The 22,718-nt window shown below is 41.5% G+C and overlaps 1 protein-coding gene across 1 annotated transcript in view; it reads right to left on the bottom strand.

Annotated features, from left to right (window-relative positions):
• Positions 1-22,718, bottom strand: part of LOC115464270 (calpain-14-like) — a 43,417-nt gene that overhangs the window by 7,960 nt on the left and 12,739 nt on the right. The window contains 22 exon segments of the mRNA XM_030194668.1: positions 558-622; positions 1,448-1,505; positions 2,135-2,197; positions 3,713-3,726; positions 3,729-3,742; positions 5,327-5,532; positions 7,915-7,926; positions 9,156-9,319; positions 10,822-10,982; positions 11,370-11,444; positions 12,389-12,474; positions 14,431-14,496; positions 16,140-16,201; positions 16,204-16,243; positions 16,246-16,269; positions 16,272-16,317; positions 17,585-17,621; positions 17,624-17,720; positions 18,548-18,664; positions 19,228-19,317; positions 21,785-21,828; positions 21,831-22,101. Of these exon segments, the coding sequence (XP_030050528.1) occupies positions 558-622; positions 1,448-1,505; positions 2,135-2,197; positions 3,713-3,726; positions 3,729-3,742; positions 5,327-5,532; positions 7,915-7,926; positions 9,156-9,319; positions 10,822-10,982; positions 11,370-11,444; positions 12,389-12,474; positions 14,431-14,496; positions 16,140-16,201; positions 16,204-16,243; positions 16,246-16,269; positions 16,272-16,317; positions 17,585-17,621; positions 17,624-17,720; positions 18,548-18,664; positions 19,228-19,317; positions 21,785-21,828; positions 21,831-22,101 (1,812 nt within the window).

The following is a 22,718-nucleotide window of genomic DNA, read 5'->3' as shown; positions in this document are numbered from 1 at the left end:
TGTATATATGCAAATGATATGCTAATATGCTCCGCCCATTTTTTGCCCCCCCAAATGAAACAGTCAAACTACGCCTATGAATTTACTCCTCTGAAAAATGGGACAAACCCACACATACAGTACTATACAGCAAGGAAATAAAACTACATTTCATTGATACTCATTAATAATCTATCTGTAAAAAAATGTTAAAACTAACTATCCTAATTTTATAGTGAGACAAGTATTCCACAGCCGGTGAAACAATTTCTCCAGTGACTGGAGCAAGACACCCCAGTTAACTGTAATCCTTCAGGAACACTAAACCAACTGCAAGCACAGGAAAGGAAACCCCAACAAGTTAGAGGAGTGGATGTGACAGGGGGGAAGCAAAAGAGGGAAACGCCCAGCATGTAACACAGTGCTCCTTACAAGCTGCAGTTAGTGTAGGCTTTTTGCCCCTTGTGTCTCATGGGATCCCCAGCATTTAACACCCACACAAGAGAGCCCCACCATGACCTAAGCACAGTTCAAGTTTCCACTCCATTACTGTCTTCAACAGCTTTAAAAAAGGATACATCCAGTAGCGCCATGAATCCCTTGCAGGCATCCAGACTAAACTTCACAGGAACTTGCTTCACATCTGAAAAAAGAAGGTAGCTTTCGCTTAAAGATCTGCCTTTATATCTCCATGTTAGCAGGTACTGTAAATTCATGCTATCTGGTTTGTTTCAGACAGATGGTGAGAGTTTAAAGACATGCCGTAAAACTGTTTAAGAAATTCTCACCCTGTTCGAAATTCCACAGTAACCTTGCATGAACTAGACTTCCCATGTTCTACATAATGTGTGATTTCATCAGTCAAAATACCGTCAGTCTCAGAGCAATTGAATGTCTTCCTTCGATTTATAGGCCTTGAGCTGTCCTGATACTGGACCAAATTATGTCATAATGTTCTAATACCAATAATGGGCCTGTTTCTGTTTTGAGGCTGGGAGGAGTATTTTTTGAAGGTGTACTAATCTTTTCGGGCTTATTCTGTCATTTTCAGTAAATTCAGGTCGCTTGTTAGTATCCCAAGATTATAATATTAATTAAACTCCAAATTTCTTGGGGGCCAAATATCACACTTTTTTGGTTACTCTTAAAAAGACCTCAGCAGCACCACTCCAGGCTCAAACCTTTCATAGCCCTCAGCTCATACATTCATGGTTCAGCTTACTTTAATGAATCTGGCTATGCAATTCCTGGATGTTTAAGGCACAACCACAGTATTAAAACTACAGTGCTAAGGTATTTGAGTCAAGGAGGAGAGAGTGTCAGGCTTTCTCATTAAATCTTACAGATATCGATCTTGTACAATATGCCCAAACGTTCATTCAGTGTTGTCACTATCTCTTACAGATATTGACTGTCAGGCTTCTACACGGCAACCCCTATCATTAAATCAGGAGCTTAGATTGCTTACTTGTCCAGCTTGCTTTATTTAGCAGCATCTGCAGCTGGTCCACATTTATTTCTGGATGCTGAAAGAGGCAAAAAGAAAGACCATTATAGTTCTAGAGAAGAGTTTCAGGAGAAGTGTGGTGAATAATACATTTGGAAGGTGGAACTCCCAAAAGGTCTTAAGAGAAGCCCCTCCCTCATCGAGATTGTCTTGGTTCCTGAAGCGTAGCCAGGTTATGATGTCAGGGGGAGCAGACCTTTTGTAAAATAGGCACCGGTGTGAAGTTGAAGGGCTGATCCTCATAGGCTCCATTTTATTCAAAATCTGTTTGAGTGAGCGACTGCTCCCCTTGCATCCCACCTACCTACGCTTGCTTGTTTAATTTTTTTTCTAGATGTTTTTAAAATTCTGGTTTACTGATGCCTGCAGTGAGGAAATTCATTTTGATGGCCTTTTCTGCTTTTGTAAAATGGAGTCACCATCATTTTTAATGGCTTGTGGCCTGGATTGAAACTTCATAAAATCCCTGATAAACTGTCACCTGAGATGTTTGAAGCAGGCATTTAAGAATGCTTCGTTAATTCTGCATAGTCAACAAATCCACCTTCAGACTGACATGTCCCTTAGAAGTGCTGAATGTTCCTTTCAAGTATCAGTGATCATTTCCCACACAAACAGATTAATATTTTAACATTTCCATGCACTTACTTTCTTAAAATATTTATTGAAGAATTTCTCCCAGATCTTGTCTTCCTGTTTGTCAACAATTTTCTTTAGAACAAAAACAGATGCAATTAGCCATTGTGAAAACATAAATGAGTTTCATCAGCATGAGCCCTAATGGTCACCAGCTATAGTGCTAAATCTTCAGTAGAGGGAAAATCCACCCCCACCCTTGCAATTCCCCTGCCACTTCTACCCATACCCTCCTCAGTGCTGGGAGACTTTGTCTTGGCACACACTTACCCTGCTTACCTCAGTGCTGGGAAATTTCCCTACTCATAGCTACTATTATGTCACTCATTACTACCCTTTCTCCCTACCACTGATAAATTCTCATGTTGTACCTCAGGCTTGTTATACATTAGACTGGACTAATTGTTTTCTCAACTTTCACAATCACAGTTTGGAAAAATACAGAGTAATGGGATAAAATTCTAAGCGATCACCCACAATTCCTGGTTTATGATTTCTGAATCCCTATCTACTGGGCTTCCTGATACTACATTTTTCCATGAAAGATTGCCTCATTCCCAGTGGGTTCTTGTTTCTGGGTTATTCATGAAATTTTGGATTTTTTTTGTACAACTCAGTAGTCTAGACACTCATTGTAAAGGAAGAAATGCAGAAGGTACAGTCTGATTGTATGGCCCTCATCTGACTTTGTTCAGTAAACAAGACTGAAACTGATCTGGAATTTGTTTCAAATTGAAAAGTTAATTGAACTGAAATTTGGTTTGAAACTTTTATCAGAGGCATTTGTGGGGAAAGTAGAATGAAGAGCAGAGCTATTTTTTGCACATGGTCCCATATGCAGCCATAAGTACATAAGTATGGCCATATTGGGACAGACCAAAGGTCCATCAAGCCCAGCATCCTGTTTCCAACAGTGGCCAATTCAGGTCACAAAAACCTGGCAAGATCCCAAAAATGTTCAATACATTTATGCTGCTTATCCCAGAAATAAACAATTGATTTTCCCCAAGTCAATTTAATAATGGTCTATGGACTTTTCCTTTAGGAAGCCGCCCAGACCTTTTTTAAACCCCACTAAGCTAAGCGCCTTTACCACATTCTCTAGCAATGAATTCCAGAGTTTAATTTCATGTTGAGTGAAGAAAATTTCTCCAATTAGTTTTCAATTTTCTACTTTGTAGCTTCATCGCATGCCCCCCTAGTCCTAGTATTTTTGGAAAGAGTAAACAAACGATTCACGTCTACCCGTTCCACTCCACTCATTATCTTATAGATCTCTATCATATCTCCCCTTAGCTGTCTTTTCTCCAAGCTGAAGGGCCCTAGCCACTTCAGCCTTTCCTCATAGTGAAGTCGTCCCATCCCCTTTATCATTTTGTCGACCTTCTCTGTACCTTTTCTAATTCCACTATATCTTTTTGAGATGCGATGACCAGAATTGAACACAATATTCGAGGTGCAGTTGCACCATGGACTGATACAAATAACTTATGGCTTGTGCAAATAAGGCCTGCACATGACCCACATCCCTCCACATCTCCCCCACCCCACCCCCAGGCTACCCTTCATACTGATTGAGACGGTACCCACCTTACAGCACAGAAGTTTGCTCCCTGTTCCCTGGAAAAGACAAAAAACAGGACTATTAGGGAGAAAATGTTAGCAAGAAGATCATCTTTTCAAGACAAAAACCCCAAGATCACTCAGCTATATGTTGCCCACTATATACACAGTGAACGGGGATGAAAAAAATCATAGTTTACTGGTTTTGTCAGCAGTCTCCTGCCTAATGGTGGGCCTGGTGATGGGGCAGTGACCTTCAGGAAAGGTCATACAGGTTTCCTTCCTCTTCTTATAAAAATGATTGATATTATACACAGAGCGGGCATTGTGAAATTAGAGATTCAAGGCTTAGATGCCTCATTGGCATATTAGTGAGATCTCAAACAAGACATTTTATCTCTTCAGTGATGTGAGACTGGAGGGGAGTAGACTCAGAAATAACATAAGACCATTATGTCTTCACAGAAATGCCTGTGACTAACTTCAACAGCTTCTCAATGGTGGTGCTTGGGGCTAAAAATGTATCTTAATTCAAGCATTGGATAAACAGAGGATCCTTGGTGGGAAAGAGAGAGCAAAGTCAGAGATTATGTAGGATTTGCGATACTGCAGTGCCACAGTGGCAAATGAAAACTAGCAGATTAGATCCAATGTTTTGTTTTTTTTAGTCTGAATGTCATCTCTCTCTCTATCCTTTGTGCTTTGTAAGATCAATCCAAAAATTTTAAAAAAGAGCCTTCTTATATTTTACCATCTCCGTTATATGTGGCTAATGGAAACACCAAAAAAGAGGACCCAACATAGACAACAGGAGATTTATTATGGGCATTTTGCATCTATAAGATAATAAAAGTCCTTTACATCTCTTGATGACTACACTGTATCTTCTATTTTGATGTTGTTCTGGTGTGGATCCCTTCTTTTCTGGTCCCCACTTCAAGGCCCCTGGCTTGTAAAAAAAAGTTAAAACCTATGTGTGGTTGTTTGAATATTGTGGTCACAATATAAATTTGTTAATGTCTTATGATTTCAAGACCATTAACTCAAAGAAAAAGAGTATCAAAAGAGGGAAAAAGCAGTATAGCATAGTCGCTATGACATATAGATTTCCTTGATAAAGACGGATAAAAGCAATGGGTGAAACAGGACCCCATTGGATGGGATGATGCAGACACAATTTTAAAGATAAATATCTTTCTGCAACTTTACCAGTTGTGGATATATGCTATACTTAACATATTGAATGATAAAATTGAATATTTTGAATGTCAAATACATATAAGTTATTGAATTGAAAACCATTAAAGAGAAAAAGAACAGAGTTTTTTTAGCTAATGAAGAAGGACCTGTCATGCGAGTCTGTGCATGCAAAATATTCAGACCGCTGATGTACAGAGACCTTTCCTCTCTTTTGATACTCTTTTTCTTTGAGTTAATGGTCTTGAAATCATAAGACATTAACAAATTTATATTGTGACCACAATATTCAAACAACCACACATAGGTTTTCACATGTCTTTGTAGTAGTGGTAGAGTTTTCATATAGTTTTTGTAAAAAAAGGTTAAACATGAGCGTATATTACACAACCCTGGCTAACACAACCTTCATCCACACTAGTGATAAAGAAGAACGTTAATTACTGCAGGATGTGGTGCCGGGAGAAAACACGCAGGATGAACTCGCACTCCTCATCAGGCTCGGCAGTAGAAGGGACAATGACATAGGCGCCAGGCAAGAGACGGAAGTCCTGGCTCACTTCTCGCTCATTGATGAAGATACAGGTTGTGTTCACAGGTGAATACTTGACAAAGAAAGCCTGAGGCAGTCTGCTACTCAGGTCCTGGAACTGTGCCAAGGGAAAGAGAAAGGAAGAAGCTGATCAGTTATAGGACCTGCTGATACCAGAAAGTCACAGCTAGTCTTACTGGTTCCCCATCCTCCCTTCCCCCCCCCCCCCCCCCCCAGCATCTATAGCCTCACTCATATGAATATTGTCTTATAGACTTCAGTTCCACATGATTCATTCAGACACATTTTTCTCCCTACTGCATAATAGATATTTGGATGGGCTCAGGGACTATTGGCTCTTTCCATGGATATATATTCCTCAGAGATTTTCTGCATACTTCTACAGTAAATTGCAATCCGGGAGGGCCACAAGCTGGTCAGGTTTTCAGGCTATCCCTAATGAATATGCATGAGATATTTACATACAGTGGAGGCAGTGCATGCCGCTTTTCTTCTCCTGATAAAGAGCATTACTCCTCATAGAAATTTACCTCCAAATGGAAGAGCTAGTTTCAATGCACCAGATCTGCCCTCAAAGCTTGTCATGTGATAGCAATGATTGTACGTTCAGGAGAATCTGTTCTCATGGCCATCGATAAGGCGTATTGTGAAATACAACATGGATTGTATTGGATCTGACATTTTAATTATGCAGCCAAATAAAACAGATTGGCTGTATTCAGTGTTGGTTGTCTCTCCTGCCCATATTAGGGGGCTCTCAAAAGAGGTTCAGAGAGTTGGGAGGAGGGAGGGTTTGAGGAAATATAAGGAAATTGTTATCAAGATAGTGGTGGGTAACTAGAATCATCCAGCAGCAGAGGGGGTAAAAACCAAAAAACAGTGACAACATCCAAGCCTGCTTGTGCCAGATATAGAGGACAGAGATTGAGTATTGTCTGTCTGTGGTGATGTCACCTCAAACAAAAAAAATCCTTATCTACTCAAAATACTGCTCTGTTAGTTTGTCACCATCTACTTCTCAATGTAACCCTGGATCTAATTCTCTAGCTCTAGGACAGCCCTTCTCAGCCATCTCCTGGAGGTACACCTCACCAGTCAGCTTTTCAGCATTACCACAATGAACACCTGACTGGAGAAGTGTGCCTCCTCAAGTGGGTTGAGAAGCAATGCCTTATAAGAAACATTCTTTTTTTACTTTTGTTTTTCAAGGTTGTGCAATGCTGAACGTCAGCTTCAGAACAGAATTCACGGCTTGCCTGTGAGGTCATCTCTTTGGTGTGAAGACCTTCTCCCACTGCCCACCTTCTCATTAACCGTTCAATCCACATTTATCTCCTTGTTCAGTAAAACCTCCAACTGACCTCCCCAGTGGCTGAACATTCCCTTTCTCTTATGACCAGTGCCGGCCGTGTTCATTAAGCACGGCAGCCCTAATCAGTCTTTCATGTTTGTGCACAACATCAGGACCAATTATCATCTTATTCACGGTATGCTTTAGAAATCAAGACTAAAGTGAGCTGATGATCCGTGTTAACATTTCTGGCATGTAAGTAACATTTTGTTTATGGCTACTGCCTGCTGGCATTAATCTCTTCCCATTACAAATTCATGGCATCATTGATTTAGACATTATATGAAGTGGGTAGCTAACACTGTTATATTTTATGGAAGCAGCGGGGTTTTTAAGGATGCAAGGGCAGTTTTCAACTCCAGAATTACAATGTTGGCCTCAAACAGTGTACAAATGAGAAAACAAGTGTCATTATTCAGTTATGGTTAGGTAAATGGAGGAATGGGGAGATTGAGTGACTTAGGAGTACAAGATTTGATCAAGTCAGTGGGAGTGTAAAATTTGAATTCATCAATCTCCTCCCCAGGTCCTCTGTGCAAGGAAGTACTGGGCTTTTGTTATCAAGATACTCTTTGAAAACTGGACCTCCCCTGCAATTCAGATAGTGGGAAAAGGAATTAGCTCTCATATATCATTAGATGTGAAAGTGTCTGAAAATTGGACTTTCACTACCCTTTATAGCCTCAATAATTCAACGTCTAAGAGAGTTGCTTTCACCTGACAACAGCCAAGAGTTGCCAATTCCCTATCTTTACCTGGAACATTCCCTCCTATTTGACCCCCAGCCACCATTTTTTTACGTTCTCCTTCCTAAAATGTTCTTCCTTTACCACATTTCACTGAGAGATTAAGGCAACAGCTCTTCTCCTTGCCTGCCAACCTCCCAAGAGATTTCAAACGTCTGCTTGTTAGAACAATCTTGCTCATTCTCCACAGTCTGAGATTCTCAGGCCTCCACAGTGGAGTCTGACTGGCTTTATCCTACACCCAGTTTTTAGCTTGATAACAAGAAATCTTACTGGAAGTTTTGACATTAGCATCTACATAACTTTTCAAATGCATGCAACGATTTGACAAACAGAATGCCAATAGATAGATAGATAAATAGATAGATAGTGCAGAACTTACCTCTGGTGGCACCTATAAGGAAAAGAAGAAAAAAAGAACATAGATTAGACAGGTCAGACACTGATTCTGAGGTAATTATGTAGAAAAATCAAATCAGAATAAGAACAGAAGAAAAAATATTTTGTCTTGTATCTCAGACTGAACATTCCATGGCTTGAGTCCAAGAACACAATGCTGACAGAACCATCCAAAGCCATAATACTCATTTCTTTTCCTCAAAAATAAAAACTGACTATGTCTTGGGTACCAGTCTACTCAGGACTTGTAATATGAGAACACCAGAGATTCTGGAATCAGTGGCTTAGACACAGGTGGGCCTGGTTGGGCCAGGGCCCACCCACTTTGGACTCAGGCCCACCCAAAATTGTGATACTCTTGCTGTGGCTGGTGGGGATCCTCAAACCTTGCCAGCTGAACATTTTCTCTCCTTGGGCAACCAGAGCTCTTCCAAATGTCAGCCAGCAGCCTTTCTGCAAAAGCACTGAGCATTCATGGCCTGCCGTCAGCAGCATCAGTTTGAGGCAAGTGCTGCTGGCTGCCATTTGGAAGAGTGCTGGCTGCTTGAGGAGGAGGAAATCTTCAGCTGGCAGGGTTTGGGGACCCCTTCCAGCTCAAGTATTTAATATTTGGGGTTTGTGGACAGGGAGGAGTGAAGAGAGGAGCAAACTAGAGGGGGACCGGGGGGGGGGGGGCAATTCCATGCCCACCCACCTTAGGCTCAAGTCCACCCAAAATTGGCCATCTGGCTACGCCCCTGTCTGGAATGCCTCTCATTATTACTATTTGGGTTCCCTTGGCTTGCTTCCATCTTTCTTTAAAGCTGCGTGTAGTACCTGGATTAACAAGTCTGCCCCACTGCAGTGCCCATTAGTGAACACATCCAATGGAAATGCAGTGGTTATCAGAGGAAATCCCATTTCAGATAAAGATACAGTTAGATCTTGTGGGTTAAGGATCAATGACTAAGGTTTCTTTAGCTTGAGAGATGTTCCACAAGTTAGCAGAATGATCCTGCCTCTGTTGGGATTATGGGCACCCTTTTCAAAAGACTACTTCTCCCTTGGTGCTTAAGGCAGAAATCTTGACTATCCACTATATTAAATCTTGGCAAATAGCAAAGAAAATCATTTGGAAATCTTACAAGGCTACCAAAATGCCAATCAAAGCTGTTAGGCTTTGTGATGCTCTGGTGCTGTCGGATTATGAGAAGGACAAAGTACACTGGATTTCACTCCACCCACCTTAAAGATGGAAAAGCCGATATAGAGAGGAGGCGATTGGTTTCTGTGCTTGTGGTTCTGCTTCTGAAGGAGTGAGATCAACACGCTGCAGGAATTAATGGACTTTTCCATGTTATCTCCGGTCATAATTTTTAGCCGGTACTGAGGATTCAACCAAAATGTGTCTGAAACAGAAAATCGTTTGTTAATTTGATTTTCTTGTTTTTTTCTAACCTGTTACAAACCATGTATCATTTAAAAACACAAAAGAAAACATTATTATTAAGAAATATCAAGCTCCCTCCTGAAGCCCTAATCTGAATGCCATGGTTAAGAGTGGAAATATAGATTTACCTCCTGAAATGGATGTGTTTAGAATGCAAAGCACACACAGGCATTTAAATTCACAGACACATGCCCACACACAAGCGTAAAGCACACATTCAATTACAGTAAGGCACAGAGAGAACATTTCCAAATGTAAATGATTTTGAAATTCACAGATTTGGGGCTATTACATTATTCATCTATCTTCTCACTTATACTCCAGCTTTTAAAACCAAAAAGGTTGTCTATAGTGGCTTAGAGTAGATGAATAAACAATTCTGAATGCACAAAACAAATCAATTCAAATACGGAAAATACAATTCATAAACATACTTTTTGGGGATCTTGCCAGGTATTTGTGACCTGGATTGGCCACTGCTGGAAACAGAATGCTGGGCCTGATGGATCTTTGGTCTTTCCCAGTATGGCAATACTTATGTACTTATAAATTTTGTAATGTTGTAAACCACATTGAGCCCGCTCTTGTGGGATAATATGGGTATAAATGTACCAAAAATAAATAAATAACCAAAGCCATTTCCACAAGCTAAACAGCACTTTACCCACAAACCCACCCAATAGCAGTATGCAAGTCAAAATGTTCATTTTGTTTAATTTCCTATGCCATTTATACAAATTTTAATTTTGTTGTTTATAAATTTTGGGTTTTGTTTTGTTTTGCTTCAGGGGCCAATGTCATAAATAGCATGCACTGTTTGTAAATAGTGTGCATGCCGCTTACAATAGTGTGCACATACATGCATTATTTCAATAATGTGCACTATTCACAAATAAAAGCAATCTTTGCAGAGTACATATTATTTTTAGATAGTGCACACATGTATACTATCGAGAGATGGTGAGCACTCTTAGTGAAGGGTGTGCACTATTTGCAAAGAATGTGCACTCTTTTAAAATAGTATGCACTATTCATAAATAAAGTGCAATATTTGCACAGAGTACATATTATTTCTCAATAGTGTGTGCATGTACATGTGTATAATATTGAGAAATAGTGAGCACTCTTAGTGAAGTGTGTGCATTATTTGCAAAGAACGTGCACTCTTACTATAGTGTGCATATGCACACAGTCTTCCAATAATGTGCACTAAAAATTGTGGTTATGTTTTAGCACAGTTGTCTATGATTATTTGGTATTGTTTATAGATTTGAGGTACATCTTTGAAAAATTACATCCTACTACTTTACTCACAGAAATGCACTGTGAAAATGTTACACAGGCTTCCCAGGACACTTGATACTGGTTGTACTGGCTCTGGCACCTGGGACTGTCCTGGGTCTACAATGCAAACAAAATCTCAAGCAGTGATACCCTAGTCCTAAAGAAAGTGGGTGCTACCTTTGTAGGACATTCTCCCTCCTGCCGTGGTCCCTGCAATCCATTTTCCCGTCTGCATCGACAAAGTCCACTGCATGCCACTGGCAGGACTCATCAGATCGGGAGTCAATTTGCAAATTACCAGTTCCACAAAATGGATCTTGAAGTCCTCTAGAGACATCCTGTGGGTACAGTAAGGAAAGAGCTGGTCAGGGAGTGTTTTCTGCCCTAAGGCTAAAGTCAAAGTGTGGGATGGAGTACAGGGCAAGTGCTGGCCATAGAAGGGCAAAGATGACCTAACTATTACTTTTACTTATAAAGAACAGAGTTTGGCAAAACAGATACATTATCTTCTCACTCTCTCCCTTTTTTGGAGCACTAGAACTGTCCAGAATCTCAGCACTTTCTTTTTGACTGGTGGCCACTAGGTGGCGCTGTAAAATCAGAGCTGGATTTAATCTCCCTGCTTAAGTAAAAGTGAGGTCTAACAGCAGGAGCTTGAAATTGGGGCGAATCCTCGGCCACCTGCTTGCCAATGTGCCCCCATGCTTTTCAGAGTTTACCCTTACCAAAATTCTCCATCGTCTCTGGTTCTTCGTAGCAAAATCCTTTCCTTCAGGCTGATCTGCTCCCACTTCACAGAGCTGCAGAGAGAAGAAAGGATGGGCATTCAATTCCCCAGTACCACAGCACTTTGCTACACTTTCACTCTTGTGTTTTTTTCCAGCATCTAGCCATTAACTGCACACAGGCAGAAACAGGCTTTTTAATTATGGGTGCAGAAAAGCACTTGACAGTCTGTGCTACATATCCCACTGTCTGCTTTACTCAACAGGATTTTTTTATATAAATGATGAATTTCAACCTTTATGATAAAAATACACAATAAAACAGTAAAGCCATCACAAAAAAGAGCACTTAAATCATGCTACAAGAATGAATTTTATTTATGGTACATCTTATTTTCATCAAATTTGGAACATATAACCAAAGAATGGGGACTGCCGGAAATTTCTAGAAATCCAAACACTGTCACCAATTTCAAATGACTGCAGCTATCCTGGGGCCACATTTCACATGTCTTTCATAAGACAATAGAGTTCTAATTCAAAAACCATCGTTAAGCAACTCCAGCTCAGAAAATGTGATGTTTTAGCAAATTTAATCCCTGCCTGTCTTTTCTCCAGGCCCCAGGAACATCCATTCAAACAGAATCCAAATAGAAGCAGAAGCAGTGAGGTTAATTCTGCCGCATCTCAACAATCGTAACCTAGGAATATTGATTGTTTCTCAGTCTTTTGGCTAAGTGCCAACACAGGGCTTTTCACTAGGAGGCAAGGATGACCACTTCTTGACCTTTAAGCTAAGAGTGAATGATACCACCTGACTCCACTAGGGACACATTGATGTAATGACTGTTAGCAAAATCGGAGGATTCTCCATCCTGTTTAAAATCCAAAACAACAATAACAAAATCTCTTCTAGGAATATAAGGTGTATCAACTCTCTGTCCTCCATCTCTCAACATCAAATCTAAGCTAAGGCTTCCCTCTGTATGAATGCTGTCTTGTACTGTGTACGGACTCACCAATCGCTCCAAGCTCCCTTCCATTCAATCCTGCCCCAGGGATTTCTCAGTCTCACTAAATTCTCTGATCCAGTTTTGCAGGTCACCTGAGTAGAAGAATAGAAAGATGGGGTCACTAGAGCTGGTACATACTGTAAACTTCATTGCAGCTCTGTATCTGATCTGTTTCCCACATCACCAGTCTCTCCTCGCCTCTCAGCTGAGACAAAGAAGTGACCTGTGAGGTAGATCTGATATTGCGAATGGACAAACACCTACAGAGCCAGGGTCCAGGAAGAGTAACAGAGCTTGAAGACTAGACATAAAAAGTTACAAAGAAAACAATTCAGCTTTGGGAGAGAAATTTAAAAAGTGATTTCCCTAAGTAAAAAAATCATTTTTATTTATTCATTTATGACACTTGTTATTCCACACTGTGGCCAAATAAATGGCTTCAAGGTGGTTCATCTTTATAAATCATCTGCCCACACCAAAGTGGCACTTATTTTCTCTGTAATATGTATTATTTTAATTTCCCAACTCCCGGGGGTAAGAAATCGACAAGACTATTAGATTCTTCCTTTATTAATCAAGCAGCGAAACTGTGGAAAGAATTAACTATACAACTTAGATGCATTTCCAATTATAGGCTATTCAGGAAGCATGTGAAAACCTTTTTATTTCTAAAATTTTATACAAAGTAGCTAGGTTCACCACTGTTACTATGAAATTAGACTTGCAATGCAATTCCTGGAATAATTGCCCAGCCTCTTTTTTTATGTGATCCGCATTGAACCTCTTTGAGTATATGTGGATTATAAGAACTATTGCTATGCTACGTGTACACCCACCTTTAAAATGTACACTATGTAAGATATGCACATATTTCCAGAATAAGAATGATAATCAAAGTTTTGTATACCGTCACGCACTGTTCCCTCTAAGCTGACCAGGAGTCCTCCATTTACAGTCCTGCCAGCGGGGGGTGCTGTTTCACTATCACATTTTAATTAATGGGGAACAGGCAAGCTCTACAGGACTCCAGGGAATTTGACTTGTCTCTAGTCGCTGAAAACACAAAATTGAAGCAACACCCCCCACTGGCAGCAATGCAGTTGGACGACAGGAACAGTGCCATCATGACCCTTAGCTCTACACAGTTTGCATCAATGTGCTTAATACAGCTTAAATTACAAAAAGCTACAAGAAATAGCACTTAGGCAGAAATTTGCCATGTGAATGCATATATGCCATTATTCTAAACATTTACGTGAGGAAACCTTAAGGCCCCCTTTATAGATTTCCCCCCCCCCCCCCCCCCAAGTGCATACTTTTACTTGCAGTTAGTAGAGGCATTTCCAGGGAGTGGGGCAGGAATGTGTAGTTTTGTGTTTTCAAAAGTATGCGCATTGTTTGAATTGAAAGAAGCCCCCATAGAAAAAGGAGGTGTGAGGGTCTGCAGGTGCTTTTTTTATTAAGCAACTAGTAAAAAAAAGGCCCGTTTTTGGAGCCAATAAAATGGGCACTAGCAAGGCTTTCCTCTGGCCCCCCCACCCCCCACCCAACGCACCTTCGTTGTTAGTGACGGCATTACGCCGCTGTGGCCGCCGTCGATGTGTGTCTGTGGCCCCCCCCCCCACCCAACGCACCTTCGTCGTCAGTGGGTGGCCCATTGCGCCACCCTGGCCGCCATCGATGTGAGTGAATTGCTCCGCCCTCAACGTCATAACGTTTGACGCGAGGGCGTGGCCCCGAGACTGTGATTTTCTTGGCTTCAGAGCTTCGAACTTACGAACCTTGGCTTCAGTGACGTCAGACGATAGAACGTTGAGGGTGAGTTTTATATATATAGATTTTCAAAGTTAAAGCATGCGCATACTTTTACTTGGATAATTACTGTAGAGTCCGCAGGTAGAGCTACCTGTGGGTTTGCAGGTGTGAAGAAAACATGAAAATAGCCCCCCCCCCCCCCCAATCTCTAACTCTGCCAGCATAACTTGGACAGTGTTCTCCAAAGAGATCTTATAACATTGATGGCAAAGCATAGTCCTAATTCTCCTCACCTTTCTGATTCCAGTTACAGTGTAAGCGTGGCCTGCCACCAATCCATTCTCTAACAACTGCTCTTTCTGTAGAGACAAAAGAAAAAACAGGAAAGACAACTGTACACAGTCAGACTTAGTGGTTAAGTATAGTGAAAGGTGTGGAGAGCACATGATAGTGGGTGGGGGGAGGGGAGAGCGGAGACCTGAGGAAGGAGGTAGGGGATAGTAACTGAAATCTTATGGGGGGGGTTCGATATTCAGATGGCAATCGGTCAGGTTTTGCTGACCCGCACCAGCGTTAAAACCTGGGAATTAAATGTTGAGCCATGTCCTAGCACGGGCATTTAATTTCGGGTCTGTGGATCCAGCTAGTTCATAGCTGGTTAAGTGCGATATCCAACCTTAACTGGCTAAGGGTTATCACCTAAGAGAGGACCTGACTTTTATGCGTTTAACCTGGCCAGTTTAGTGCTGAATACTGGCACTTAACAGGCTAAGTGCCGCCACCAGAATGCCCTCAACATAGCACTTTCAGTTCAGCATTAACCAGTTATTTTCAAACAGCATTAACCCATTTAGTGCTGCTGAAAATTAGCGGTTAGCCCAGAACAGGCAATTAAACCGACCAGGAGCCATTTCTAGCTGGTTAAATGCTTTGAATATTGATCTCAGGGATCTCAAAGAGGCTTCTGCCCGTTAAATCACACTGGCTCCCCAGGAGCTGATATTCAGCAGCATTAAACCACCCAGTTCCACTGAAACATCTGTTCCGATTATCGCAGTGCTCTTCAGCTGAGTGTTGGGGCGGTTCCAGGGGCAGAATTGAGGTGGAGCTGGAAGTTATAAAAAGTAGCAAAGGCCCAGATATTCAATGCCAATGCCAGATAGGGCCCAGCACTGAATATCCAGATCTAATTTAGCCAGTGGTGTTCAGCATTTAAACAAACACTGACCTCTGCTGGCTGGATATTGCCTCCATTTTTTAACATATATCAAGGGGAGAAGCAGAGGCCTGCCATGGTTAGCCATGTATTCTTCCTCATTCCCATACAATATGTTATGACTCGCTGAAATCATGTGACATTCATTATTATATGCTGCCACGTTCTATGTGATATATTACTATACACTCATCTTGAAGAAATGAATTAGCTTTCTCTGTAGCATCATACTTATTTCTGCAGGCTAGAGGGAAGGGGTTTTATTAATTGTTCCAACTTCACAGCCATCAAGACCTCATAGCTTCCTCTGCAGCAATGCATGCATCAAAGCGTACAGTGACGATGATCTCCACTCAGTGCCGTAGCTAGGGCAGCTGACACCCGGGGCAGGTCGCCGCGGCGCACCCTCCCCCTCCGGAGCGCACCCCCCCTTTGAGCGCGGAAAGTGGCAAGGGACGGGCTGATTCGCACCCAGTGCATGTCGCTGGGAGCTGCGTCGGCTCCGCTGGTTCCCTGCTCTCTCTGCCCCGGAACAGGAAGTAACCTGTTCCGGGGCAGAGGGAGTAGGGAACCAGCGGAGCCGACACCCCCCAGTGGCGTGCACCCAGGGCGGACCGCCCCCCCTTCCTACGCCACTGTCTCCACCCTCTTGTAGCTATGAGAAATTGTGCTCGATTTATCCCAACTTTCTTCCACAGGCGGAGTCTCAGAAGATCCCAGGCAAGACAGATTTCCATCCCTCAGTTTAGACCAGACAGACATTTATGCACGGTATCTTTTTCTTACCCCTGAGCGAGTCTGACAGCCCATTAATGATCCGCTATATGCTGCTCTTTGCATGATATCCCCAGCTCGTCCGGAGCCTCTGCTAGCCGGATTGTCAATATTAACAACCGCCAGTGAAGTCCACCAGAGCTGGTCGGATACCTGCCCCATCTGTGTATCTTCATGAGAACCACACAATCTGTCAGAAAAAGTGGATTCAAGGGGTCAACGCAGTGCTTAGCATGTATCGATATTGCACAGTACCAGCCACACATATGTAAACTCCTATCATTCAGAAGCCCATGTGGTTATATCATTCTATCACAGACAAATCTAGGGATGGGTGGACATTGTCCAACCTAGTCTGAACACCAGATCTATCTCTGACTTTTACTTCCGTTACCTCGAATAATCAGTCAAAACTCATCCAGTTCAAATGTAATTTCATTCCTTTTGTTTTGGGGGTTTTTTTCCAATATTTATTTGGATTTAAGTTAGATCCCTGGAAATATTCATGATTTGTTATATGTCTGTAGCTTCAAACATAAATGTGAATCTCCAAATCTTGATATTCGAAGTAGGTCAAGGAATAGGAGGTTCACATTCCACTACAAATGGCTCAGATTTATTGGTGTTACTGTGCCAGTTTGACTCTGATTTTCCAGACACCTTGCATGGCTGGCATCCAGATTCATTCCCAGCCAGTCTGCCCATTCCCAGACCTGAACACACTTTACTCTGTATGTTTCAAAAGGTTCAGCAGCTTCAAGCCCGAACAGCCACAACTAAATACAAAGAGCGTCATCTGAACCTCTCTTCCAGGGTATTCCTGTTTGCCCTATGTATTTCAGAAACACGTGCACAAGGGCCAGATTCTATATCAGGCCACCTAAAAATCCATGTGGTAAACATTTCCCCCTAAGCTTAATCTATAAGTGGTGCCTAGATTTAGACCCTGTATACAGAATATGGCTTAGTTGACAACCCAGCACCTAAAACTACGCACCTCCATTACACCAACAAAAATGTGATGTAAGATTCCTGCGCGTAGATATATGCGCACGGGGCCATATTCTATAACTACGCACTTAAATTTGGAATGCCCACGAAATGCCCATTTCGCCACCCATAGCCATGCCCCTTTTTGAACTGTGTGCATTAGAATTTAGGTGCAGTATTACAGAATACATTTAGTGAGTTTTGTGCGCAAATTCTAATTATTGCCAATTAGTGCTCATTATTGCTTGATAAGTGATGCTATCAACGCTGATTAGTTTGTTAAGCCAATTACGTTACGCACGTTGTTATACAATACGCCTGGATTTTGGCATGGATCCCTAGGCGGGCTATATAGAATCCGGCAGGAATATGGGGTGCAAGAGCTAATGCTTTCTATTAAACTAGTAAGACAACCTGCTCTTTGTGGAAAGGTGAGCTACTGTTCATAGCTAGGCCGAGTTACTTACTTGGCATATGCCTTTTCTAGGAGTGCACCCCAAAACAGTTCTTGCGAATAGAGGAGACAAAGATAAGCTGCCCATCTTTGTTCACTGGCAGCAGGTCATCAACCACCACATCTACCCACTCACCAAAACGCCAGAACTGCCAGACAAAACAGCAATGTTGTGTGTTAATGAAACATTCTGATAAATGCTGCATTTCTCTTTCTTTGTGAGACGCAAAAAAATTGAAAGAATGGCAAAATAGATCTGCAACAGCCCCCTCTTTATAACTGTTTAACAGCGTGATTGCAGTATGATTGATTCGATCCTTTGCAGTTCTTTTCTGCATTTTTTAATGATTGTTATTATTATGCAAACCACTCTGACTTTTCCTAAGAAGGGGTCCTTTTACTAAGGTGCGCTGAAAAAATGGCCTACGGTAGTGTATTTTGGGCACGCACAGATCCATTTTTCAGCCGCGCCTGCAAAAAAATGCCTTTTTTAAACATTTTTTTGCTGAAAATGGACTTGCGGCAAAATAAAAATTGGTGCGTTGTCCATTTTGGGTCTGAGACCTTACCGCCAGCCATTGACTTAGCGAAAGGTCTCACGCATTAACCGTACGGTATCATCTACGCGCATAGCAGGACGATTACCACCCGGTTTCTGCTGCATGTCAGGAAATAAAATGTATTTTCGGGCGTGCGTTTTGGACGCACATCAAAAATGAAATTACCGCACGGGCTACGTCAGTAACTCCAAATTGACGTGCGTTGGATGGCATAGGTGCCTATGCGGCTTAGTAAAAGGGCCCCTAAGAGTTTTAACTACTAACTATTAACCAATGATATCCAGGTTATGCAGATGGCTGGTTCTCCATCACAAAAGGGATAAGAGCCAATGACCTGATTTGCAATAGCAGAACATGATGTGTCCTAAAAATACTCCAAGTATCTTATTTCAAGTGGACTCTGTGTACATTATTACTCGGAAGTGGAAAATACCGGCATACTTCTTATCAAAGCTCTGATTCTGAGGCACACCGTTGGTCAAGATGTCTTGATGGAAGGTCAGAGAGGCCAAGGCCGCTAAAAACCAGCAGTTCTCGCATAGAAGAGCAAGCAAGCAGACAAATTATCAACTTCATCCAACACAAAATCCAAGACTTTTCACATCTGGTCATTAACGCTTCAGTTATTGTAGGGAAGTTTTAAAACTCGACTCCTTGAGCCTGGGAAGCGGTTTATAATCTTTTTAAATAAATACAGGAATGCCTGCATTATTTATTTAAAACAATAATGCATCTCCTTCCTCAAAAGAAGAATATCCAAAGCAGTTAAAAGAAAGACATAATATTTGCAGTAGGTCAGTAAACAATTTAAAGTCAACATTAAAAACAGTAACACTCAACCCACCCCTAACAGCCACACCATAAGAACCCATTTATCAGTTCCTCTTTTCCCAGGATCAGTCTGCAAAAACGCAAGAAAATGCCCACAGAAGGCGCAATAAAGAAGCATCTGGCTCATTCTCTTTCATATTGTCAGCACACTGTGAGCTTTTCAACTTAAGACAGAGCACCTAATATCACTAAAAAAAAACCTCCCAGGCATCCATCTGACTATTCTTACCCATCCCTCCCCCCATCCATTCAAAATTGGCCATACCACAAGATAGCTTTCCATACCTGTGAGCCCCTGCCGGAGATCAAATCTGCTAGCGTTTTCACAGCAAAACTGTGGATTTTTGACCAGCTCCTGAGGGCAGAGAGAGCGGGAAGAAAAGTTAAGAAACCTGATCACCTTACACCAAGTCTGTGGACTCTTTGGTGGTTTAGGTTCCCACTGTTGTGCCTCTTCCAGTTCCACAGCTCTAAGTCAACAACCCTGAGTTGCAGCTACACTTATTTTAAAAGTAATTAGCTCTAATTATTAGTTACTTAAACAAAACAAAACAAAAACCTAGCGAAGTATGATAGTACAGTTACAGTTAGATATTTAGCTACTTTTGACCTGCTTAATAATGTTCTTAGACAGTGGAGATTTCTATCATCAAAAAATGTGCATAAGAATGATGCTCAAACTAATTCCTTACAAGCTGTTAGCCTTCAATAAACTATCAGTGTGACAAACATATGCAGGGCTATACTTAACAAGATTTTACCACCAAACATCACATTTTATGAAATCATATTCCACACTGCATTATTCAGTTAGAAAAAACAGGCAACGATGTTGCTTGACTGCTCAGAAAAGCAATTAGGAAAGGAGCTGGTAACTTAAGGGCCCTTCTATTTGGGGTGGGGGGGTCTTTTACTAAGCTGCGGTAGCATTTTAGCAGGCGGTAGAAATCAGCTGGCGGTAAATGCCGAGATGCCCATAGGGAATATAATAGGCGTCTCAGTGTTTACACCAGCTGATTTGTACTGTGAGCTAAAAACACTTCCACAACTTAGTAAAAGACCCCCTTACAGTGTAGTGCACGTTAATGAACGGTAGTGCATACTAAATGCTGTACAACCTATTTTACACCTATAGGTCACATGGCACTTAGCACATGCTAAGATCTATTAACATGCGCTAAGCTTTAGTAATAGGGCCACCTTAGGGACCAATATACAGAAGGGTTTTGTGGTTGAAACTCAGCTTCAGATAATCTGCTAATCTGTAACTGATTAATTTAGGAGTTTGGAGGCTAGCTGCCTACCAGCCCTGAGCAACTAGTTACTTCACAGCACTGACTAGTAGTGGGCTAGACAGGATACATGCAAGACTGACGTGCAAAAACTAGTTGGGGATCAATTCTCCTTCGGCCATTGAGAAGAGTCAAGCTAGAAGCAATGGTTCTCGACCCAGAACTTGGGACACAGTTTTTCAGGATACCTACAATGTTTTGCATGCAATAGAAGTAGTGCATGCAAATTTAACTCATGAATATTCATTGTGTGTATCTTGAAAAACTAAGTGGCTGAGTGTGTCCCAAGGACTTGGTTGAGTTACCGGCAATGATCCATGGGCTCAGAACGACCCTTCTTGTGGAGCTGATTCTACACTGGCTGATTTTGGTTATGATTGTTGAGTTGAGACAGAGCACATTTTTTGGGCCTGCTTAACTAAGGCAATGAATCCCAGGCCTGTCCTATTGACTCCACTGCTGGTCAGGAAATTGACAGTAAGTAGGCATGAGATCCAACATATTTTTTTATGTAAATGTATTTCATGCATAGCCATTGTGGATAATCTCAAGACTTAGGTAATCAATTGACTCCATGTCTGCTGGCCTGGTTGTGTCAGCCATCATTTTATACTACTGACAAAGCCAGGCATGAAGTTTCAGTTTCTTTTAGAAAAGCAGGGATACAAATCCATAGATACAATGAGGAAAAACTACAACTAGCTTAGACTGTCCATCTGACATGAAGCTAAGTAGTAACCCTGCTCAGAACATCCATATGAAAGTGCCAGGAAAGCTGCAGTGTGGAACTCAGGACACTGCCTCATGTATTAAAACTAGAATTAGAATAAATTTCCATTGAGTTAAATAACATTTTGCCTCAAGCATTAAGACACATCCTTATGAATTTGAGGGCTTTGACAGTCTGTAGCTAATGTTCAAAAATGATCATTTATCAGGAAGTCATTAGGTCACATCATTTAGACTTGTCATTCGGGTTCAACAAGCCAAGTTGGTGTGCAAGCCAAGATCCATCTTGTGCAATAATGGTGAACAGTAGGCAGGTGTTCACTTTAACAGTGAAAAGTGGAGTCTACTTCATGCAAGCAGCTTGAATAATTAATCTTTTGATTTCGTTTATCCATGCTAAAAATTCAATAAATGGAATCCAAATTTTGCTCTTCTCTAATGGGCAGTTGGTGGGCTTGCACCTCCCCCTTCAATATCCACATAATCACATGAGTTTATCTAGAACTCTTCAGCATGAGGGGTGACTGCAAAACCACATTGCATTCATTGCTACCATTACATTCCCAGACTAATGGCTCAGAAAGAAACATGTTCATCGTGTCCTGCTTGTTTTGGCTCCAAGCTATTAAAAGAAATGCCTAGGGTTGAATTAATATAACTATGCCAACATTACATTTGAATGCATGCTCATGAAAAAAGATGCCAACTAGAAGGCTCTATTTATAACAATGATCCTTTCTGCCTCCCTATGTATGTAAAAATAGTCACAATAAAATGGTCAGGAACCATTATTTTACTCACATGCGGCCTCTTCCACTGAACATCTGGGGTAGTTTTCTTTAACAGTTTCCTGTGCCAATGGAACTGAGAGTAGCTGGAAACACCTCATCCACAAACAGCTTCTTATTCCGTAGGCAGGTTTCCAGCAAAACTTGATAGCTTTGATTGAGAAGCTGGCGGGGTTTCCTGAATGTCCCGGTGCGTAGTAGTATTTTTCGGCCCTTTTGCTCACCACTCAAAAAGCTAAGGCGAGGCATGATGAACAACTTAATATGTGAGTTTGGCAAGGAATCCGCTGGCCCGTCCTGATGTCCAAACAAAAGATCTTCTTCACAGGACTATCTGCCAGGTGCAATAAGAAAATAAAAATGCATTTGGTAAGGGGGATTATTAAACAATAGGTTTTCTCAACATGACCCTGAGCTGCATATCCTAGTCACTCTTAATCATTTTGTTTTCATTTACTGCCCAAACCTATGAAGCTAAAGTAAGTAGATTGGATTAATTTTTTTTCTTTGAATGTTAATTAGAGGATTGATGATTGTATTTCCTGGAAATGTTCAGCTTCTTCTATAATATGATCTGCTTTGAACCACAAGGTATGTCGCGGAATATAAGTATACTGTTAATGCTGTTGCAACAGATCACTCACACTGAAGTTCAGGTTAAAGTCATGGGCCTATAAGATTTGTCCTCATTTTAGATCCTGAACGAAAGTCTCAGACCTTGACCAAAGCTCATAGCTGTAATAATAATATACAATGCTAATGATTGTGGGCACGTGAAAGGAAAGTCTATAACAGGGTATAAACATTTATGCCCCACTTGAGTGCATAAATGTACAAAATACTGTCACTTTAGTGGGTAAGTGTACACCAGGGGTGTAGCCAGACTTCGGCAGGAGGGGGATCCAGAGCCCAAGGTGAGGGGGCACATTTTAGCTGCCCCGGCGCCG

Source organism: Microcaecilia unicolor, chromosome 3 (genome assembly GCF_901765095.1).
Source record: "Microcaecilia unicolor chromosome 3, aMicUni1.1, whole genome shotgun sequence".
NCBI classification, from domain to species: Eukaryota; Metazoa; Chordata; class Amphibia; order Gymnophiona; family Siphonopidae; genus Microcaecilia; species Microcaecilia unicolor.
The sequence above is the reverse complement of the archived record's forward strand: the minus strand, read 5'-3'. Positions and strand labels throughout refer to the sequence as shown.